General features: G+C 39.0%; 1 protein-coding gene across 5 annotated transcripts in view; it reads left to right on the top strand.

Moving 5' to 3' along the window:
• Positions 1-17,818, top strand: part of LRP5 (LDL receptor related protein 5) — a 168,567-nt gene that overhangs the window by 126,104 nt on the left and 24,645 nt on the right. For all 5 annotated transcript variants that reach the window (XM_083838263.1, XM_083838266.1, XM_083838264.1 and 2 more), the window contains 7 exons: positions 5,057-5,273; positions 5,455-5,744; positions 7,745-7,971; positions 8,336-8,520; positions 11,720-12,043; positions 14,403-14,605; positions 16,762-16,973. In XM_083838263.1, coding sequence (XP_083694389.1) covers positions 5,057-5,273; positions 5,455-5,744; positions 7,745-7,971; positions 8,336-8,520; positions 11,720-12,043; positions 14,403-14,605; positions 16,762-16,973 — 1,658 coding nt within the window. The remainder of the gene's footprint in view (positions 1-5,056; positions 5,274-5,454; positions 5,745-7,744; positions 7,972-8,335; positions 8,521-11,719; positions 12,044-14,402; positions 14,606-16,761; positions 16,974-17,818) is intronic.

Raw genomic sequence — 17,818 nt, 5'->3', positions numbered from 1 at the left:
GAGAAAAGAATCTATACGTAAAGGATGGTATTGTGTCACTACTTTTATTTGCTGATATCTAAGCATCTGATAGTTCAGAAAATAATAATAAAAATGTATTTCTACATCAAAACTTGCCTGAAATGAGAATGACTGGAAAGAAGAGCCACAGTAGGATGTATAGGATTTATCCATTAAACATAATGACAATTAAAAACTTACTGAATTTTATTTATGATGGAGCTTTTACCAGGTCATCTAAGTATTGTAAAGGTGGACTGAAATTATTGACAACAGTGAGGAGTGCTTTCTAAATTCCCAAGACTCAATAGAGTGCGCCAACAGATTGCAGAGTGGTTCAAATTATTTTTTTTGTGTGTGTGTGCAGATGTGGAAAATGGCCAGATATATCTGTCATCCAACTGTTCCCCCAACCTTTTCTTGATACTGTTCTGGTACTGTTTGTTTTAATTCTATTTTATTTTCTGTTTGCCAGTGTCTGCCAACACATGCCTGGCATTAAACCCCTTCAGAATGAAAAAGGAGGAGTCAACTTTTATCCTGAAGCATTGATGAAAGGTGGTTTTATTTCAGCTGTTGGAAATGTTAACGAATGGCTTAAACTCAGCTGAATATAGACTGCTCACAGCTGCTTTACTCTTCTTTTTTTGGGGCAGGCTTTTTGACCCTCTGGAGTTTTCTGCTTCTCTCCATTTTTCTTTGTCTTTTTCTTTCCCTGTTGACTGCCACCCACATAGTTGCTCCTTTGGGTTCTTTCTCCAGCCAAGGAAAACTGGGCATGATTCCCTTGAGGGGATGATTCCCCTCTTCTGGGGTCTTCTGAGGAGAATTGATAGAAGCCATTCAAGGAGCTTTCCTTTCCCACAGGCTAACATCATGCTCTGGATAAAAAGACATGGACCTGCAAGTCTACCAACCTAATAGTATGGCAATCATGTCATCAGTGCCAACCTACTATGTCTGCTTACTGCTCATGTTAGTGATTTAGCTTAAACCAAGAATTAGTTTCCATTTCTCTCAGCTTTGTCTGTAGCAATTGAAAAAATTTTGTTTTCTCTTAATGAATTAAATAGAGGAGCAAGGTGTCTTGAACTTTTTTTTTCTGTCAAAAGACATTCTATATATGATCTCTTCTCTCAGGTGACCAGTGATAGGATCCAAGGAAATGGTTTGAAGCTGTGACAGGGGTGGTTCAGGCTGGATATCAGAAAAAGGTTCTTCACTGAGAGGGTGGTCAGGCACTGGGACAGGCTCTCCAGGGCAGTGGTCACAGCACTGAGCCTGCCAGAGTTCAAGAAGCATTTGGATGATGCTCTCAGACACGTAGTCTGATTTTTTAGGTGGTTCTCTGGGGACCCACGAGTTGGACTCAATGATCCGTGTGGGTCCCTTCAAACTTAGGATATTCTATGATTCTATATGTGCTGAATAGCTGTTGTTTTTCACAGATGTACCTGAAATATAACTTGACTACATGAATCACACCGATGCATAGAATTTAATTGCATTGTTTACTTTAATCTTCTTCAAAGAGCCAAGAGCTTTTGAGTGTTATATTTGGAAATATTCGTTAAATCATTTTGCATATCGTGCAGCAGCATCATCCAAAAAAGGAAAAGAAAAAGCACACCTTATCACCTTATCATGTTTTTTGTGTAATTCAGTTCATTAGAGTGTTTGATGTTGATTTCATTTTGCCCACAACAGATTTTGGCTGAGCTTGTCAGTGCCTAATTAAGAGATTGTCATTGAAGTCTAAAGACTAATCAGGGGCTTTTAGTGCATGCCTCTGTTCAAGGGGACCTTTTGGTGTTTCGTATGGAAAGCACAGCAGATTTAGTGTTGTATTTGTCCTTTGACCCAAGTCGAGATAAATTTATCAGTTATAGGAAGAGGATGAAAACCCTGAGTAGAAAAAAGCCTGTTCTGTTTCTACCTTCAAGGTGTTTTGAGGAAAAGTTCTGTATAATGAGGGAAAAAGAAAAGCTATTTCACAAAATAATCCAACTGTTACCTACGAATGGGCTTAAAAGTCCAGGGTACCTTTTTCCTGCTCTGTCTTATAAACCTTTGTTTCTTTCTGTTAGTGCTTGTGCAGTTAAACATTGAATCATTTCAAGATGTTGACTGCCTTAAAGCCCTCCCAAGAAATACGGTTTGTTTTCACAGATCATCTCTCTGAGCAGTTTCAACATGCAAGTAATACCAGTGCAAGAAAGGGAATTGTAACGCAGCTGCCTCATCTGCACTGAAGTTGTAATTCTTTGACACGTATTTCTTTGAATATACCTAACATCATACATTCAGTATGAGGCTGTCCTTAGGTAATTAAACTTGGAAAGTACTTCTTAGTGCATTGTTAGATTTCTGTTAATAACATTATTTTTGCACTAAAATCTGTGTGCACTGTTACAGCTTCCCCTGGCAAGCTGCACGCAACTTTAGACATTAAATGATGGGATAATAGGGTATTTTATCAGCTGTGCAGTTTTAGTGAAAGGAGTTGTGTTTCTGGTCATACTGTGAAACCTGTTTACAGGTGTGTTTTTTTTTTTCCTGCATCCTCAAGGTTTAGGTTAATGTTCTAGAGTAGAGGTGAATCTCAGGGAAGATAAATGACAGCAAAATCCAAAAGACAAAACGTGTCTGTACCTTTACCGAACTGCACGTGACAGCTTACTGTGTTCAAGCTTTGCCCTGGTTGCTACTGCAAGATAGTCTAATTAGCACTTAGTTATCACTTCCTGCCTATTGCCGTGGATTAGCTACCACCAGGAAGGCTCAGCACACAAAAACCTAGAGCTGCCCTTCTGCATCCAAGGGAAACCTGCTTGGGTTCATAGGCGTTCTGCTGCCTGGATGGGGAGGGAGGGGTGTTCGAGACAGAGAAGGAAAGACAGGGGAACACTTACTCTATCTCCTTCTTAGCCAAAATAGAAGCCATTAAACACCTGTTTTTTTTTCTTTTTGTCTGGTTCAACGTTCCCTCTATGCTTGATCAGTCATATAATTTAGGAACCCTTCTTTACTCGGACAGGAAGGGACTAGATTGCCTAACAGGCTTTTCACTTAGTAATTTCAGTGGAGATTGTGTTTTTTGACAACATGCACAGGTGTGCGTGGATATAAATAATGTATGTTTCTGCATCTTTGGATCCAGTCTTAGCCCTCGTGTATTTTAGTCAACAGGTATAGTATTTGAACTGTACATTTACTGCCCAGATCTGTAAAACTAGTTTGAAATGTGCTAGTTTGATCCTCATCCTGCTGATGCAGTGTTGTATTTGTATGGGAAATGTGTCTTGTTTACTGAAGGTTCCACCAGTTTGTCTCTGGCACCTGAGTATGTGTGATGAACTTTTGAACCTGCAGTACTGCCTGTGGGATTGATACTGTTTTAAGTAAGTGAGCATTTGGGGTTTGCCTGGACATGATGTAATGAGATAATTGCAGAACCATTTGGCTTTTAACCGCAGACAAACTTTTTTTTTAATGTGCTCTATTTAGCTTAACGAAATAAAAATACAGTAATCTTAAGTCTCTGCTACTTCATCAAATAGTAGGTTGGTTGACACAAAACTCCCCCAAATCTTGCTTTGAAGGAATGTCAGTGTTATTTTTAATTGTCCCCAGCAGGAGGCTTTTTGACTGGAAGGAATCCCTGGATTTATCCCCTTCTCACAGTTCCCACGTGGCTGGGAAATTTCTCTCTCCTTGCAAACAGTGCTTTTGCACAACTTCTCCAATTTTTAGTTAATTAAAAAGGTTTAAGGAAGAAAAGTCTGTATTTTCTTTTGCAGAGAGAATAAAAAAAGGAGAAAGGTGTTCTGATTTCTTAAAGCACCTTTCTGCTGCCGATTCCTTGACTGTGCAGAGATTTCTGTATCACGACTTTGTAACATTGCAAAGAATAAATATTTTCTTGTTCTGCTTTCATACTTGCTGTCTCTCCCAGAAGGTTATGTTGTAGCATGTGTTCAAATTCACATAAGCTGTTAGTCTTGAAGATCTTAAGAAGTTTTTTTAATCTGCATTTGAAGATACCTGCAGTATAGTAATGCAAGATAGACTATGTTGTAGTGATGCTTTTTGTTTGTATTATGCAAATAAATATAGGGTGCAGCAAATGACTGCATACCCTTGCTGTTGGGCTGGTAGTAGCTGGAAAATCTAGGTTGTTCCATGTGTGCTAACATTTAACATTTCTTTCAGATAACATTCATACAGTAGAATTGCTGACAATATTACTTGCATTTCTCTGAAGTGGGAATGTGCCCAAATTAACTGTGTAATCAAAGAGAGATACACATTGCTTTCCTGAATTTACCAAGTATTACACAACTAACTGTAATAGAAACATCAGGTTTCGAACTGGGGGTTTCTTTTATTATTATTTTTATTTGGATATCTACCACAGGTGTGCATGCAGATATTAAAAATACGAATTTAATAAGATGTGATTGTCATTAGTCACATAAAAAATAAAGTGTGCTCCCTCTGTCTACCATGTATGGATAGAGTCTTACAATGCACTGTTTTTATGGTTTCTGTATGAAATCGGGTTAAAACTGTTGATTTTGACGGCCCATTGGATTGTTAAGCATTTAATGGATTAATGTTACATAGCATTTAAATTATGGATGTTTTTAACAAGAAATAAATATCAGTTAACAATTTACAAGTCGGGGGATACGGTGTTGAAATGACCATACTTGTCTTTAAACCAAAAGAAAATAAAAGCATTGTATAGTGAAGACAACTTAATTTCCTACAAGGTACAGGTTTAATATCTTGATTCTAAATAAAGAAATAATAAATGAATGATAGCAAAGAGATTATTTAAATTTCTACCTCAATCACAGGCAATGCATAGCCTAGATTAAAGCACAGGTTGTCCACCTGTGAGGTGTTTCTAGCAGCAAGTAGAAGATTGGATTGCATAGGAAAAGAGAAGTTATAGTATTTTGATTTAAATATGTTACTGGACTTGATGCTGTCCATAGTGAAAATTTTCAAATAGCACTTATTTATTCCTTTTTTCTCATGTGTCCCACAGGTCATAAATGTTGATGGAACAATGAGGAAAACCCTCCTAGAAGATAAACTTCCACATATATTTGGGTTCACGCTTCTAGGAGATTACATCTACTGGACTGACTGGCAGAGACGAAGCATTGAAAGAGTTCACAAGATAAGGGCTAGCAGAGACATTATTATTGATCAGCTGCCGGACTTAATGGGCCTTAAAGCAACAAGTGTTGCCAAAGTGTTTGGTAAGCCTGGGCTGGCTGGATCCAATGGTGAATGGCTCTTCTAGAATTCCCTGTTGACAACCCATAGAGTTAACGTATTTTGAAGATTTGTGATTACATTGCACTTCCTCTCAGCCTTCCCCTTCACACTGTCTCCGTAATACACTAATATCTGTTTTGTTTTTGTTGTTTTGTTTTTAAGGAACTAATCCATGTGCAGAGAACAATGGAGGCTGCAGTCATCTATGTTTCTTTACACCCCAGGAGACCAGGTGTGCCTGTCCCATTGGCCTTGAGCTGCTGAGTGACATGAAGACTTGCATCATTCCTGAAGCCTTCTTAGTTTTCACAAGCAGAGCAGCCATTCATAGGATTTCCCTTGAAACCAATAATAATGATGTTGCTATTCCTCTTACTGGAGTCAAGGAGGCATCTGCTCTGGATTTTGATGTCTCTGATAACAGAATCTATTGGACTGATGTTAGTTTGAAGGTATTACTGACATGTGAATTCCCTGAATATAATGCCACAGAGCAGTTCCTTTGATCTAACAAAGGTCTCTGTTACATGATCTATCCTGCAGTTGCTAGTGTTGTCATTGAATTGCATCCAAGGAGACTCTTGGAGTTGAAGACAGTTGCATTGTTGAATGCACAGTTGGGTGACAGGCATGTTCCTGCTTCAAATAAAAATCCAAAGTGGTGTTTGCTCATACTGAGTGCTGAAGTCTCAGATGCTGCATGGGCTGCATCCGTATATGTCCCTATTCTAGAAATGCCATTTTTGTGTCACGTAGTAGAGTAATTCAAGCACCAAGCTTGGCAACCCCCCAGGCTTTCTACCCCCTTACAGATTTGACTTGGAAAACAATCTTATTTAATATTAACAATTGGCAAGAGAGCTTTGTATTGGTTGTTGTTAGCCTATGACTCCAGCTTGTCACAGAGCGGGTCAGGGAACTGGTCTAGTCCTCTCCATGCCGTGTTAATTGCCCCCTGCCAGCCCCCACCTCTGTGTCATTGTGTTCCCCAACAGTTTGAAATTTCAGTTTGATGTGTTCTGGTTCATATCCAGGTGCATGCTGAAGTGAACATTGTGGTGTTCATCAGTGTTACTTAACTTCTTGAAGCTAATTAAGTAACGGTAGAAAATGACACAGTCACTTCACTGGAGCTGAATTCCTCTGTTTAGCCTTTTAATGTTTTTTTCCAAGAGCAGTTGAAGTTTCCTTGCCAAAGTGCCTAAGCCATAATAGGAAAAAACTCACCTGTAGTGATGGCAGGGCTAGTGCAATTTTCATAGCCTCTCTGGGAAGACTAATGAGGGTTGTGCTTCAGCATTAACAGTGCTGCTTGTAGTGTGGATACCTTCCTAGGAACAGTGCCAGCGTAACAAATTAGTGTGCTGCAGACACGGTTACTAAATAAATCTCATGCAAGCATGTGGAGAGCTGGGGCTACAGTTGTCTTAACCATTTGTAGTGGAAAATACATTACTTGAGCTGCGTCAGGTCCCACTCTTACTGTGCAGAACTGGACAACATTTTACATGTCTGTGGCCTCCTGAATTATCCAGGAATACTGTGTTTTCACATACGTATCAGCATAGATTTCAGCATGCCTGGGCTTTCCTTCCCTCTGTCCCCCAACTTTCTGCAGTTTGGCAGTAGGCAGTGTAACTTCAGAGCCCTCTTCCTGTTTCCATAGACAGCTCCCCTTGATGACCACTGCGTCCCTAAAAATATAGCACATGAATTCTGGTTTTGACATTTACCTTTAAAAATATAAAACATCTCTTATTCTCATATGTTCATTTATCAAACGATTAATAAATTAATACCTGAAATTTTAGCAGGCAGTTAGGAATAAATGTAAAATGTTGAGTGTTAACGTGATAACAAGGCAGGGTAATTGTACATTGGTCCTGGATGTTCCCAAAGGTTTATTTGGGCATTGTTCATTGGTAGGAGGAGCTTATTTATATGTACTCAGTCCTTACCCTATGGCTTGTTTAGCTGACTGTATATAACCAAAATGTAGATGAGAGCGATTAACTTGCTCAAGGTGACTGATCATGAGAGAAAAATAAATTCAGGTTTTGTTGAATTGTGATGCATTCCTGAGAATTAAAACATTAGAGAGAATTAAATACTTTTAAAAAAATAAATACTTTTATATGCAAATGGCAGAGAGGAAGACGGGTCAAGGAAGAATCTGCAGATGTACAGTGCTTTCTGAAAGTCACGTCCTCTTAAGATGCTTTGAACTGGTCATCAGAAACTGTACTGTTAACTTTTCTGAATATTCAGGTCTTTTTATCCTGTGAATTCCTATGTAGTTTTCTTTTAAACAGACATTTATTTTAAAAATGTAATATTGACTGATTGTTGTTTTTACTACTAACTTCTTTTTGTATGCGAAACTTCATAATAACTACTTGTTTTGTTTGAGTATCCATAAATACTGAAATATTTTTACACAACTGTTTTCCAGACCATAAGCCGAGCTTTCATGAACGGGAGCTCTGTTGAACACGTGATTGAATTTGGGCTAGATTATCCTGAGGGAATGGCTGTAGACTGGATGGGAAAGAACTTGTACTGGGCAGATACTGGAACCAACCGAATTGAAGTAGCCCGCCTGGATGGACAGTATAGGCAGGTCCTTGTGTGGAAGGACTTGGACAACCCACGGTCTTTGGCTCTTGATCCTACCAAAGGGTAAGGGATAGTGTTGGTTTTCTAAGTTTTGTGTGCTCATACTCTTACATGACAAGATACTTGGCAGTTTATATAGCTTCATTTCTTCAGGGTCTTTGAAAACACAAGGTTTTGTAAGCTCCACAACCCTATGGGTTTCAATGAAAGTTTGGGAGTTGTTGATCATGTTTTTCTGTCTATGTTTAAAAAAGGGATGCTGTAATATATACTAATTAACTGCCCATAATCACATGGGTTATTCCAAATTTAAAAAAAAAAGAAAAAAAGAAAACTTGAAAGCAATGAAATGAAAAATCAAAACATAGAGCCGAACTCAAATCTCACCTAGCTGTAATCTTTCTTTCTGTTCTGCTTCTCGTTTCAGGTACATGTACTGGACAGAATGGGGAGGTAAACCTAGGATTGTTCGAGCATATATGGATGGAACAAACAGCATCACTTTGGTGGATAAAGTGGGTCGTGCCAATGACCTCACTATTGATTATGCAGACCAAAGGCTATATTGGACTGACTTAGACACCAGCATGATCGAATCGTCAAATATGCTAGGTATTCTGGCTTTAAATTACATTGGCGTTATTCCATCCAGTACAGAAATATGCACTGGCCACAGTAAAACAATTGAGTAGATTTTTAGAGTGTTTTAATTAAATTCTTGAAATGATTGTCTCCAAACTAACCCTGATATTTTTTGAATGGTGATTCCATAAGATTCCATAATGAACTGTTAAATCACTTATCTTTTTCTCTAAAATCTTGAGTCTGTTAAATATATTAGACTTAAAGCATGTATATTACTAATTTGTCATAAGTAGTAACTTGAAAGATCGAAATAATATGATTTATATTAAATCTGCATGTATGTTTTCCTTGTGAGAGTAACCAGAGAGTTAAATGCTTGAGGAGATGATAATGATAGTAATAATAATAATGAAAGCTTCCTAAATTAATAACCATGTGGTAGTTTTAATAACAATAGTGAAATATAATACCATTTTAACCTTGTTTCTCTGTATTGTCATGAAATTACGTGCACTTTACGAAATTAGAGATATGACCTCTGAGAAAATGAACACAGCTAACAGGTTCATTATAAACCAGCTTTGACTTTTCAGTCTTGACACTGATTTTCTGTCAAACTATTACCCAGGTCTCTCTTCCCAGCTTCAGACTAATTTTGTTAGTTCAAAATCCAAACCAAGGTACTGCTTGGCATTCCATCAGAGATGGAATCCAGAAGCTTGTGACCTGACATCATATGTCCCATTTCCAAAGAGAGGCCTTTGTTAGATGGGAATTAACTAACACCTCTGGGATTCCAATATAAAAAGCAGGGTTTGTGTGGCAAAACATACAATATTTAAGCAAACTCATACAGGATTGTTGCAGCAGTGCTCTGGCTGATGACACACACAGTTTCCCTGCAACTCACTCACTTTTATTTTTAAATCTTCTGTGAAAAGCTACCATTACAAAGACTTTTTTTAAGGTGTTATTGTGTGTGCGTATCTTCAGAGTATGGAGAACCTACTACTAGGTTTTATATGCTTTTATTTGAAGATCTTATGCTATAGTTGAGAGAGAAAAAAAAAGAAACCTGGAAAAATCTGTTAATGGAGAAAAGGCTTTCTCACATGTTCTGAATGAACATAAAAAAAAATGAGTTGTATCAGCATTTTGACTTAACCTTTGCACCTTCTCATGCTTCTGTACACATATACAGAGCTGCAGGACTTCAGTTTTAGCCGATGACCTAAATGAGTTGAAGTAATTGTTTTGATAGCTTCTTAGTAGGCCACTGTGTATGTCCAAGAAAAAGAAGCATTAGAAAGACTCACATACTATTCTGGTGATGTGACTGTATGTCAGTTTCAGCTTATGTATGCTCTCTATCTACAGTAAAAAAAAAAAAAAAAGTTTATTCACAAGTTGGCATTAGAGCAGGATGTTTAGGAAAAGGATGTTCTGAAAAGCCATAACAAAAATGGATTAAATCTCTGGAAAACAAAGCCATACAGTTTTGGATTCCAAGGCTAGCAATGATTTTGCATCACTTGTATTCGTTGTTCTGGGATAAGTACTGCTGAATGGATGTTGCTAGTTAGAAATTGCATGAAGGTTTTTTTCTTTATCTAGAGTTGTGGGTGGATTTTTTTTTTGCTTTTTGTTTGTGTATTTTCATATACTGCATGATCTATCAAAGCTAAGCTGCTGCATTATACTTCGAGAAACAGAATAGCCAGAGGCAAATTTGGATTAGAAACTGATTGTGGTATTGAGAAGAAACACGATATTCAAATCATCTGTGGTAAATTAAGCTAGTTCTAAAGCTGAAACTATGGTTAACATTAATTTGTGGTGAGAAAGTAGGAGAGGAGGACTGCTGAAGCTAACAACATTGTATGCTTGTCCTTTAAGTTAGATTGTAGGGTAGGCTTCTAGCAAGTGGGCTTAATGGTTAAGGAAATGTTATTAGACTAGAACTTGACTTGCATTTTGCACTGCTGGCCTCCTGGCTAGGATGGATCTGCATGACAGCTGGCGCTGGAAGCATCTACCGTACCAGCAATAAATAATGTACTCTCAAGTGGATGATTGAATGCTGTCCCAGCTTATTCTTGTCCATTATAAATGTTACCCAGCAGGCCAAAATCACTGTTTTGGGAGATTTTTCTCCATCTACTGCCTAGTAAAATTCAGGTAGTTTACTTGCTTCCCTTAAAAGAACCTCTACCCTGAATTCATCACTGTAGACCAGGATTGGTCTAAGTCCCTGAGAGTGTTCAGGATATCTGTGCACCCTTAACTTGGACACTTGAGATGCCTAAAAGTAGTTGGGAAGTTTGCCTCTATACTTAGTTCTAGTATTTTATAGAAAAAAATGGCTTAATGGGTTTTTAGTTTTTTTGTTTGTTTTCCATTCCTTCTCCAGTGTTGGCTGAATGAGAGAGGGTGAAAGGTAAACTGAGGCGGGGAAAAAAGGTGATGTTCTGTAAAATACAGCATTGAATATTTGTTTGAGGCAGGGAGAGATGATGCTGATGAAGGCTACATCTTCACTTGATATAAAGTGGCAGAGATTCAGGGAGTTTTGTGCTTGAAAATGTTTTGGAGGCTGATTTATAGGAAGACCTTACTTTAGTAGTGAATCTCTGGCAGAGGCCATCTAATGCTCTAGAGGTGTTAAATCTGTTTTGAATGTTGCTAACTGAACCACTGAGTGTGAGAGTACTGGGATTTCTGCCAAACAAATGGTTTCCAAATCCTTTGGGGTATCTTTGGGGTACGTTGAATTGCACTGCAAATAATTTGTTTCTTGAGTGAAACACTGTAATTTCTTATCGCTCGTTCTCTTTGAATCCCAAGTTTGCTATATGTTGCTGTTGTACATATTATTTTATTATTATTATTGGCCTAAGTCTTGGAGCTGATAACATTCTTGAATATGTCTTCCAGTATTTATTTGGGATGTTAAGTGTAAGACATAGAGCAATATTTATTTAAATGGCAACACATTGGCACAGTTTCAGATTGCTCTATAGGCAAGAAGTTATCAGGATAACGTTTTTGAGTGCTAGTGTTTAGGTTACTTCTTCAGCAGGTACTGTTTCATAATGAATCCCCTGATGCGACTGGCGAATTGAGGTTTTATTTTAAAAGGGGAAGGAAAAACTTTTTCTTAAGGTCCATCACACTCTGTTTCATGACGTGGAAATTGTGTTTTAGTTGATTATCTTTATTTTTGCAGGACAAGAACGAGAAATCATAGCAGATGATCTACCTCATCCATTCGGATTAACCCAATACAGTGACTACATCTACTGGACAGACTGGAATCTTCACAGCATAGAAAGAGCAGACAAGACCAGTGGGAAGAACCGGACACTTATTCAGGGCCATCTGGATTTTGTGATGGATATATTGGTCTTTCATTCTTCACGTCAGGATGGCTTGAATGATTGTGTGCAAAATAATGGCCATTGCGGTCACTTGTGCCTTGCCATACCAAATGGATTTAGGTGCGGCTGTGCTGCTCACTATACATTGGATCCCAACAGCAGGAACTGTAGTTGTAAGCCTTTTTGTTTGCTAGTATATTCCTCATTGCTTGTGGATGTCATGTGCTTGTGATTCCTTTCAGTACAGGAAAGTGTTGTGGGTTAATGCTGGTAGGTAGCTAAAAACCACCCAGCTACTCTTACTAACCCCTGAGGACAAGAGTCAGAAGGATAAAATGGAGAAAACTTTTGGGGTGAGATGAAGACAGTTTAATAGCTCAAAAAAAAAAAAGCTGTGCAAAGCAAAGTAAGGAATTCATTCACTACTTCCCATTGGCAGGCAGATGGTTAACCATTTACAAGAAAACAGGGCTCATCATGTGTAATAGTTAAATGGGAAGACAGATGTCATAATTCCAAATGCCACCCTCTTCCTCCTCCTTTCCCCCAGTTTTATTGCTGAGCATGACACCATGTGGTGTGGAATAGCCCTTTGGTCTGTTTGGGTCAGCGGTCCTGGTGGTGTGCACTCCCAAATTCTTGTGCAGCCCCAGGCTGGTGGGGCAGCGTGAGAAGCAGAAAGGGCCTGGAGGCTGGGTAAGCACAGCTCAGTAATGACTAAAACATAAATGTGTTTCAGTCATAAATCCAGAATATACCACTGTATGGGCTGCTGTGAAGAAAATTAAGTCCATCACAGCCAAAACCAGGACAATCTGTGCCCCTTACATCATACACTTTATGTCATGCTTGGGTCCAACAATATCCAATACATCTCCATTAACCACCATCTTCCGTTCTGTCCTATAATTTTCATACATAGATATTACTCCCTGAGTCTACAGGCTTCCCACGTAAAGATGTCCATAAAATGTCCAATTAGTTCATTTAGCCCATGACTTGGGTTCTGTGTGTTAAGGTGGTCACTCAGGACAGGAGAAAGTGTTGTGTGGAGTTCTTGGACGTCAAAACCAGATCATCTCAGGTCACTGCTGCATTTGCGCTGCTTCTTTGAGGCTTGTTTGAGTGGTTCCTGCTATAATAGTTCCTGTAACATGCAACTCAAATCGTGAGTTGCAACCATTTAAAGGTATATATAATCTCCATCCTTGGTCTGTTTGGACCAGGGTATAGGGCTTAACATTGCAATGTACTCCTGCCCTTGCCCCTTTTCTGGCATGGATTTATGCATGGGTAGAGGTGGAGCTGTTCCTGTATGGTCTTGTTCATGGGCTGCAATCCCTTGAGGGGCACATTTCCTGCATCATTGTCTTATCCACAGCCACTTTGAGGTGATCTAGGATGGCCTTATCCATGGCCACAGATGCTTTGAGGTATACCTGCACCAGTGTGGGCTTACCCATGTCCACAAAAGCTTTGGGGTGCACCTGCCTCACTCGTGGATTTATCCATGGTTCACAGTCCCTCTGACTCAAATTCACCCTGGAATTCCAGCCTGTCCAGTACAGCAGCACGGGAACAGCAGCAGTTTCCTGGCTGCCTGTCAGCCCAGGCGCATGGCTGCTGCTGTTATCAAAATGTTCCCAAGCACAGCAAAGTAAGATGATAAGGACTGCAGCAAACAGCAAAAGCAAAAAGCAACTCACTACCAAGCACTCCAATACACAGTAAGCAAGCAAGTCCTGTGGCAAGCACAGCAGCCTGCCAATTAGCAGCTAAACAGCTATAAGAACTAAAAAATTCAGTCTAGGATACTCCACTCAAATTTATCTCAAACCCTTCAAGCCCCCTTGTTGGGTACCAGAAAGGACTGTTGTGGGTTAATCCCAGTAAGCAGTTAAGCACCCTGCAGCTGCTTGCTCATTCCCCATTATGGGATGGGGAAGAGAATGGAAGGGTAAGGGTGAGAAAACTCTTTGGTTGAAATGAAAACAGTTTAACAGGCAAAGCAAAAGCAGTTCATGCAAGCTATTCCAGCCTAAACCAGTATGAAAGGGAAGGGGTAGTACAAATCCATTTCAAAGGTTCTGGCTTTAAAGGTAATCTGAAATATGAGGACAGAATGTGGAGTTTTATGTTCATCTTTGTGACACGGATTAGGGATGAAGATTTGTATTTAAAGTCTTAGAAATAAGAGCACTGTCAAGTCTGGTCCTACTTGTTTTGCTGAAAGTGCTTTCCAGGTGATTCAAGTGTGTGATTGAAGCTTTCCCAGTCTTTAACTAAGTGTATAGGTGGGTGGAAGAGAAATTCTTTTCGTCTTAAATGTTGTTGAAGTCAACAAAGATAGCACCCAAAAAACAGCTTTCTTTTTAGTCTGAAGAGCAGCACGCACATGCACTTGGAGTTTGTGGAAGTTTATGCGTAGTTATGTAAGTTAACTAGGTAAAAGGATAATGTAGGAAAACCTGTGCAACTTTGTATTTCTCAATATTGCTGGTGTTACTTATACTCTTTTTTGACTTGTTTCAGCCCCTACCAGTTTCCTGTTGTTTAGTCAGAAGTCTGCAATCAGCCGAATGATACCAGATGATCAGCAAAGTCCAGATATCATCCTGCCTATGCATGGTCTAAGGAACGTGAAGGCTATTGATTATGATCCCTTAGATAAATTGATCTACTGGGTAGATGGACGTCAGAATATTATAAAAAGAGCTAAAGATGATGGCACTCAGGCAAGTTTACATGGTGTATATACTTTTTTTTTGGGGGGGGGGGGGGGGGTGTCTGTCTTTGCACTTTATGCTTGACTTTCCCCTCCTGTCCCCTGCACCAGGGAATCACCAGTTTAAACTTTACTCTTGCTAGCACTTATTCATGTATGTTCTGTTTATATGTAAAGATTACTGAAGGTTTGTTGTTTTTTTTTTAGGATTGTGATTTTAAGTTATATACAAAGTGTAATAGTCTATGTATATCATATGTACCTGAAACAATGAGCCTTAGAATCCTAAAATCATTAGGGTTGGAAAAGACCTCCAAGATGATCTGGTCCAACTGTCCCCCTACCACTATCACCCCCTAAACCATGCCCTAAGCACCATGTCCGACTTCCCTTTAACACCCCCAGGGACGGTGACTCCACCACCTCCCTGGGCAACTCGTTCCAATGCTGGACTGCTCTTTCTGAGAAGAAATTCCTCCTAATTTCCAACCTGACTGTGAACCCTTAAACTGTGATATTAAGCTAAGGGTGGGCAATGAAGTAAGGCAGGCTCACTATCTCTGAATTATACTAGAGACAGAAATTGTATTCTAAAATCAATATTGTGCATGACAGTTGTGTGATCATATTGTCGTCATTGTAAAGCTGTCACAAAATGAAAACTCACACAGCTATCCAAGCTGTAGTTAAAACCCTTATTGAATGTAAAGCTGACTGTTGTGTCAGATAGGGGTAGACTTATGCGCATACACAGTTGTTTTACTGAATTAGGTGCATAAATGTTTTTCTTTGCTAGTTATTCATAAAACAGTGGAAAGAAATGTGCTGTTCTTCTGGGCAGTGTTATGCATTAATATTGCTTAACTCCCAGGACAGAATAACAGATTCTTTAAAAGCTGTAGTTCGAATAAGAATACAAAAGGAAATGGAGAATGGGTGAGGTATATTTTCTTAGCTTTGGGCAGTCATATCTAAACAATGTAATGTGTTTTCAGTGGAACTGAGTTGGTCTTTTCATGTGCCTGGGGAATCAGTGGTCTTACAGTGCCCTTTAAAGAAAAAGATGGTTTTATTTTTTGGCAATTTCTTTTAAGATTGGAAGAGGTATCTTAGGATAAGCAGCTAGCTGGGTTGTGGATGAATTTTCAAGGAGTGTTTCTTTTGCTCTTTTGGATTGTGCTAGGTGCTAATTGTTGCAGTCTAGCTTCTCTTTGGTACTCGCTAGGTGCAAATTGCAATGGAGATTTGTCTGCTCTGTGTGTTCCACTACCTTGGCCGCACAGCTTTGAAGATGCAGATCCCCTGCAAATTTTGACTTTCCAATTTTCACTAACTATTTTTACTGAATTTTGCTAACTCTTGTTTTTTTGCAAACAATGCACGTGACATACTTGGGTAACATTATCGTTGATTTCCAGATAAGAATTATTTCTTTATATTTCTGGGCACACTGACAAGAAAAGATAGGGATAAAGATTTAAATAAAAAGAAAACATTACATCACACTGTAGAACTTGGTGGCTTAAAACCAAATTATGGAAATATATTGTAACTTTCTCAAGTAATTCTGTTTTGAGTAATTCATTTCGCTTAAGTTGAGTGTGGAATAGTGTATTCATCTTTCTTGACCCATACAACCTTTTTTGCTGCTGTTTTTGTTTTTGGATTGAGAGTACCATATCAGGATACTTTAAAGAAGACACCGCTTTCCCGTGACCACTCTGATGTGACCAAAACCAGTCACCTTTGAAAACTACTTTGATGCAGGGAGTCCTGCCAGTGGTATTAGTATCCCAATGGCATTGGGATTAGCAGTACACTAGTGGAGCCTCTGTAATGTCAAACTGAAAGGTTATTTTCCTTTTGGGACTTCTTATATGCTCCAGTACTCTTGAGTGGCTGAGGGAGCTGGAGTTATTTAGCCTGGAGGAAAGGAGGCTCAGGGGAGACCTTACTGTATTCTACAATTACCTTACAGATTTTATGTAGATATTTTCCCTCTAATCTACAGTTTGAATCAAATGTATTTTGTTGCATTTGTTGTACTTGCTTCCTTGTGGTTTTAGGTATTTCTGGACATTTCACATAAATAAACCGTGCTTTTTGTGCAATCAGAGTTCATACAGAACAGTTATTAGAAGTCATTCCCTATATGTTGTCTTGCAGCCTTTTACTGTCATGAGTGCTCCAAACCAAAGCCAGAATCCCGAGAAGCAGCCACATGACCTTAGCATTGATATATACAGCCATACCTTATACTGGACCTGTGAGGCCACAAATTCAGTCAATGTCCACAGACTGAACGGCGAGTCAATTGGGATGGTGCTGCGAGGAGATCACGACAAGCCCAGAGCCATTGTGGTGAATGCAGAGCGAGGGTGAGATTCCTTTCTGTTCTTCACACAGAGCACATCTGGGATATGTCAGCTGTGTGCAGATCTTGTGATGCATCTGTGTATTTTAAAAATGAGAAATTTTGCGTATTTAATCACTCAGGTTATAGGTGATTGATAGCTTGATTCTGGGTTTTAAAGGTATCCAACTTTCTCTTCCTGTTCTTTCCTTTTCTGCCTCCTCTGGTGTGCCAACTTAGATGTTCACACAGCTGTGTGGTAGGTTACAGTGGGAAACTAAGCCGGGTGGGGAAAGCACAACAAAACACAACAAAACAACCTTATTCTGTTCACTGTGTGAGTGCACAGGCAACAACCTCACCACTAAATCCAGAAAAAACAGGAACTGCTATAAACTGTGTTTATAGCAGCTGATGATCCACCTCATAAATGTTCAATTATCATAAAACAAATGTTTCTAGAAAAAAAAGGGATCTTTCATATGGTATAACTACTCCTGCTAATGTAATAGCATAAAGGTTGAAAAAAAAAATCAAAATAACCTTACATTCTAGACATTTTAAAGTCAATTCTGTCTTGATGTGTATCTCAAAAAATGCTGAAATGAATTAAGACAGGTAAAGGTAGTGCAGTGACTTCCCACAGGAAGAAAATTTGTAGTTTTGCTGTAAAGCAGTTCTGTTTAGATTCAGCAGACCACATCTCCACTTCAGGTGGCTGGTAACTTTATACTTAGAGGTCAAAGATGGCCCTTTTGCTGTTCTTTCTAATAAGTTAGATGCTTAAACCCCAGTTTACTCTTAGGTGGCTTTGATATGTGTTTGGCAGATGTTGGATGACAATATTCCATAACTGTGTGGATACAATAG

This window comes from Anser anser (assembly GCF_964211835.1).
Source record: "Anser anser genome assembly, chromosome: 5".
NCBI lineage: Eukaryota > Metazoa > Chordata > Aves > Anseriformes > Anatidae > Anser > Anser anser.
Note: the sequence above shows the minus strand (reverse complement) of the source record. Positions and strands in the feature narration are given on the sequence as shown.